Source organism: Lolium perenne, chromosome 1, assembly GCF_019359855.2.
Source record: "Lolium perenne isolate Kyuss_39 chromosome 1, Kyuss_2.0, whole genome shotgun sequence".
NCBI lineage: Eukaryota > Viridiplantae > Streptophyta > Magnoliopsida > Poales > Poaceae > Lolium > Lolium perenne.
The window spans coordinates 195,869,298-195,875,330 of record NC_067244.2 but is presented as its reverse complement, the minus strand read 5'-3'; the positions used below and the strand labels follow the sequence as shown (position 1 = coordinate 195,875,330).

General features: G+C 45.0%; 1 protein-coding gene across 1 annotated transcript; it reads left to right on the top strand.

Moving 5' to 3' along the window:
* Positions 1-5,379: 5,379 nt before the first annotated feature.
* Positions 5,380-5,739, top strand: LOC127336048 (ethylene-responsive transcription factor ERF084-like). The gene has a single exon (XM_051362801.1). The coding sequence runs from the start codon at positions 5,380-5,382 to the stop codon at positions 5,737-5,739; it is 360 nt and encodes a 119-aa protein (XP_051218761.1).
* The last annotated feature ends 294 nt before the right edge of the window (positions 5,740-6,033 follow it).

The following is a 6,033-nucleotide window of genomic DNA, read 5'->3' as shown; positions in this document are numbered from 1 at the left end:
GTTGCAAAGCAACGAGACAATTGCATTAAGTATGGTGCGTAATGTAATCAACAACTACATCCTTAGACATAGCATCAATGTTTTATCCCTAGTGGCAACAGCACAACACAACCTTAGAACTTTCTCACATTGTCCTGTGTCAATGCAGGCATGAACCCACTATCGAGCATAAGTACTCCCTCTTGGAGTTACAAGCATCTACTTGGCCAGAGCATCTACTAGCAACGGAGAGCATGCAAGATCATAAACAACACGTAGATATAACTTTGATAATCAACATAACAAGTATTCTCTATTCATCGGATCCCAACAAACGCAACATATAGAATTACAGATAGATGATCTTGATCATGTTAGGCAGCTCACAAGATCCGACAATGATAGCACAATGGGGAGAAGACAACCATCTAGCTACTGCTATGGACCCATAGTCCAGGGGTAGACTACTCACACATCACACCGGAGGCGACCATGGCGGCGTAGAGTCCTCCGGGAGATGATTCCCCTCTCCGGCGGGTGCCGAGGCGATCTCTGGATCCCCCGAGATGGGATCGGCGTTGGCGGAGTCTCCGGAAGGTTTTCCGTATCGTGGCTCTCGGTGACCGGGGGTTTCGTCACGGAGGCTTTAAGTGGGCGGAAGGGTAGGTCAAGAGGCGGCGCGAGGGCCTGCACCATAGGCCGGCGCGGCCGGTGTGGGCCGCGCCGCCTAGGGTTTGGCTGCCTCGTGGCCCCTCTTCGTTTCGTCTTCGGACTTGGAAGCTTCGTGGAAAAATAGGCCCTGGGCTTTGATTTCGTCAATTCCGAGAATATTTCCTTACTAGGATTTCTGAAACCAAAAGCAGAACAAAGAATCGCACTTCGGCATCTTGTTAATAGGTTAGTTCCAGAAAATGCACGAATATGACATAAAGTGTGCATAAAACATGTAGATAACATCAATAATGTGGCATGGAACATAAGAAATTATCGATACGTCGGAGACATATCAGGCGTCACGGGGGCCCCACACGCTAGGGCCACACGGGCCCCCCTTGGGTCGCGCCGCCCTAGTGTGGCGGCGCCCCGTGGCCCCACTTCGTCTTCCATTTCGGTCTTCTGGAAGCTTCGTGTGAAAATAGGCCCCTGGGCGTTGATTTCGTCCAATTCCGAGAATATTTCCTTACTAGGATTTCTGAAACCAAAAACAGCAGAAACAAGAATCGGCTCTTCGGCATCTCGTTAATAGGTTAGTGCCGGAAAATGCATAAATATGACATAAAGTATGCATAAAACATGTAGATATCATCAATAATGTGGCATGGAACATAAGAAATTATCGATACGTCGGAGACGTATCAATGCCCAAGGCATCCCCTTCTTCATCGACAACATTATCAGGTTCCTCTAGTGAAACTATATTTTTATTCCATCACATCTTATGTGCTTTACTTGGAGCGTCTGTTTGTTTTTATGTTTGTTTTGTTTGAATAAATGCTTGTGTGGGAGAGAGACACGCTCCGCTGGTTCATATGAACACATGTGTTCTTAGCTTTTAATGTTCATGGCGAAGGTTGAAACTGCTTCGTTAATTGTTATATGGTTGGAAACAGAAAATGCTACATGTGGTAATTGGTATGATGTCTTGAATAACTTGATACTTGGCAATTGTTGTGCTCATATAGATCATGTTTAAGCTCTTGCATCATATGCTTTGCACCTATTAATGAAGAACTACATAGAGCTGGTTAAAATTTGGTTTGCACGATTGGTCTCTCTAAGGTCTAGATATTTTCTGGTAAAGGTGTTTGAACAACAAGGAAGACAGTGTAAAGTCTTATAATGCTTGCAATATGTTCTTATGTAAGTTTTGCTGTACTGGTTCATACTTGTGTTTGCTTCAAACAACTTTGCTAGCCTAAACCTTGTATTGAGAGGGAATACTTCTCATGCATCCAAAATCCTTGAGCCAAAAACTATGCCATTTGTGTCCACCATACCTACCTACTACATGGTATTTCTCTGCCATTCCAAAGTAAATTGCTTGAGTGCTACCTTTAAACAATTCAAAAGTTATTACCTCTTATTTGTGTCAATGTTTTATAGCTCATGAGGAAGTATGTGGTGTTTATCTTTCAATCTTGTTGGGCAACTTTCACCAATGGACTAGTGGCTTCATCCGCTTATCCAATAATTTTGCAAAAAGAGCTGGCAATGGGGTTCCCAGCCCCGAATTAATTAACTTTCATAATTTTACAAATAGACACTCCTCCATGGTATGAGATTGTTGGCAGGCACCCGAGGATTCGGTTAGCCATGGTTTGTGAAAGTAAAGGTTGGAAGGAGTGCCACCAAAAAATAAAAATGTTTCATGGGAGCCGCTCTTTGAAGGTTTGTCTGGCAAGGGGGTTAGAGTGCCCACTACCATTCGTTGACAACAACAAACACCTCTCAAAACTCTACTTTTATGCTCTCTTGATGTTTTTTAAAATAAAAGCTCTAGCACAAATATAGCAATCAATGCTTCCCTCTTCGAAGGGCCATTCTTCTACTTTCATGTTGAGTCAGTTTACCCATTTCCTTCTATCTTAGAGGCAAACACTTGTGTTAACTATGCATTGATTTCTACATATTTGCTTATTGCACTTATTATTTTACTTTATGTTGACAATTATCCATGAGATATACATGTTACAAGTTGAAAGCAACCGCTGAAACTTAATCTTCCTTTGTGTTGCTTCAATGCCTTTACTATGAATTTATTGCTTTATGAGTTAACTCTTATGCAAGACTTATTGATGCTTGTCTTGAAAGTACTATTCATGAAAAGTCTTTGCTACATGATTCAGTTGTTTAATCATTGTCTTTACCATTGCTTTGAATCGCTGCATTCATCTCATATGCTTTACAATAGTATGATCAAGATTATGTAAGTAGCATGTCACTTCAGAAATTATCTTTGTTATCGTTTACCTACTCGGGACGAGTAGGAACTAAGCTTGGGGATGCTGATACGTCTCCAACGTATCGATAATTTCTTATGTTCCATGCTTGTTTTATGACAATACCTACATGTTTTGTTCACACTTTATGATGATTTTATGCGTTTTCTGGAACTAACCTATTGACGAGATGCCGAAGTGCCAATTCCTGTTTTCTGCTGTTTTTGGTTTCAGAAATCCTAGTAAGGAAATATTCTCGGAATTGGACGAAATCAACGCCCAACATCTTATAATTTCACGAAGCTTCCAGAACACCATAGGGGGGCCACAGGGCCACCAGATGCCAGGCTGACGCGGCCAGAGGGGGGGCCGCGCCCCCCTATTGTGTGGCGGCCCCGTCAGCCTTCCGACTCCGCCTCTTCGCCTATAAGAAGCCCCCTGACCTAAATCTTCGATACGGAAAAGCCACGGTACGAGAAACCTTCCAGAGCCGCCGCCATCGCGAAGCCAAGATCTGGGGGACAGAAGTCTCTATTCCGGCACGCCGCCGGGACGGGGAAGTGCCCCCGGAAGGCATCTCCATCGACACCACCGCCATCTTCATCACCGCTGCTGTCTCCCATGAGGAGGGAGTAGTTCTCCCTCGAGGCTAAGGGCTGCAGAGTAGCTATGTGGTTAATCTCTCTCCTATGTACTTCAATACAATGATCTCATGAGCTGCCTTACATGATTGAGATTCATATGAGTTTTGTATCACTATTCATCTATGTGCTACTCTAGTGATGTTATTAAAGTACTCTATTCCTCCTCCATGATGTAATGGTGACAGTGTGTGCATCATGTAGTACTTGGCGTAGTTTATGATTGTGATCTCTTGTAGATTATGAAGTTAACTATTACTATGATGGTATTGATGTGATCTATTCCTCCTTTGATAGTATGAAGGTGACAGTGTGCATGCTATGTTAGTACTTGGTATAATTGCAATGATCTATCATGCACTCTAAGGTTATTTAAATATGAATATCGAATATTGTGGAGCTTGTTAACTCCGGCATTGAGGTGCTCTTGTAGCCCTACACAATTAGTGGTGTTCATCATCCAATAAGAGAGTGTAGGGTATAGCATTTATCTATTCAGTTATGTGATCAATGTTGAGAGTGTCCACTAGTGAAAGTATGATCCCTAGGCCTTGTTTCCAAATACTGCAATCACTGGTTGTTTACTGTTTTACTGCATCTGTACTGCTTGCAATATTCCCATCATCAACCACACGCCAGTTGTAGCATCAAGTATTTTCTGGCGCCGTTGCTACTGCTCATATTCATTCATACCACCTGTATTTCACTATCTCTTCGCCTAACTAGTGCACCTATACATCTGACAAGTGTATTAGGTGTGTTGGGGACACAAGAGACTTCTTGCATTGTGATCGCAGGGTTGCTTGAGAGGGATATCTTTGACCTCTTCCTCCCTGAGTTCGATAAACCTTGGGTGATCCACTTAAGGGAAAAATTGCTGCTGTTCTACAAACCTCTGCTCTTGGAGGCCCAACACTGTCTACAGGAAAAGAAGCGTGCGTAGACATCAGAACACCGCGTTGTCGATTTTGGGCGAGATGAGGCTGGATTGGTTGGAAAGGCCAATTTGGATGTTCCTCCCGGGTTTATCCCGGAGGTGCTTTAAGAACCGTGCATGCCACAACGCAGAGGCCTTTCAAGCAACCAAACAACCATTTATTGCTTCCTAGATGCGAGCCAAGGGGCATGTGAGGTATCGAAGGCTCCCTAGGGATGTGTTCGGATGAGGTCACAAAGTGGAATGCAATAGAATGATTCCACACCTAAATTTCGTTCTAATTTTTAGTTGAGAAATGGAACATGACGAGGTGGTTGCTCAAAAGAGAATATACCATCTAGATCCGAAATGCACACGTTCCTTAAAATCGGTGGAATCTCTCTCTTCCTCTGTGCTAAAGCCACCCGATGCTCGCTCACCTCATCTCTTCTCTTACAACTCTTTCTATTAAACGCACCCCATTGCGTGTTCCCCACAGGAATGGAACGAGCCCATTCTATTTTCAACTAAAACCAAACACAAGCATAAAATTAAAATTAACGGATAAAATTAACCCATTCCTCAAGAATGGAACCATTATATTATACTTGCTTATTATAGCATATCCAAGAGATGATGTAGACGTAAAATAACTATCGTTTACATCACATTGCAGCAAAACAACAGCTCCAGCAGATGATGCAGGTGCAAAAAACGTACCAGAATTTTACGCCTTGATGTATAATTTGCACCACGTAATGCAAATTTACATCATCTGCCGCTGATTCCGCCACTGCCTAGTACCCCCAGCCACCGCCTTGCAATGCCGTGAGTAAACCAAGACCCGCCAGTCCGCGCCGCACCTTTCCCCCAAAAAAACCGCCTCCCTGCCGCGCCGCGCATGATGATGCTGCCCCACCGCCACCCTCACACCAGCGCCGGTTTCCTCGACGTGGGCATCCGCCCCTCCGGTTGTTGGGCCTTCGTGCTCACCCGCGGCGGTGACCGACTCTGGCTGGACACCTTCAAGACGCTGGAGCTCGCTGCCCGTGCGTACGACGCCATGGTGTGGCGGCTCGGCGGAGTGGGCGGGTCGATTAACTTCCCCGACGTGCAAAGCCGAGATGAGGCTGACTTCCTCGCGTCGTTGTTCACCACCGTTCGTCGTGAGGAGGAGCGGTGGGTGCGCCAGCAGTATATGTGGTTGTCGATTAAGCAGACCGACGAGGAGGTGACGACGGAGTTCCGCGCAAAACATCCGTAACACGTGGCGCAAGAACTCGAGTACTACGACATCCTAGCCGTGTAGTAAGCTTCGGCCTCGGCCCCTGATGCATCGTCTTCCGCCAGCCGTGCATCGTCTTGAGTAGCTGCTGGCGACGCTTCGAGCACGGAGATGGACACCAACTGGTGGGATGATCTCGGGCATTCATCCGAAGAGGATAATGGTTTCTGGGACTAGTGTCGAGTATCGAGTTTCTAGCGTGTAATGTCGGAATGTCGAACTATCATTGGTATCTAGTGTCAATGTCAAGTTATAGGGTCAAATTATGTCTAA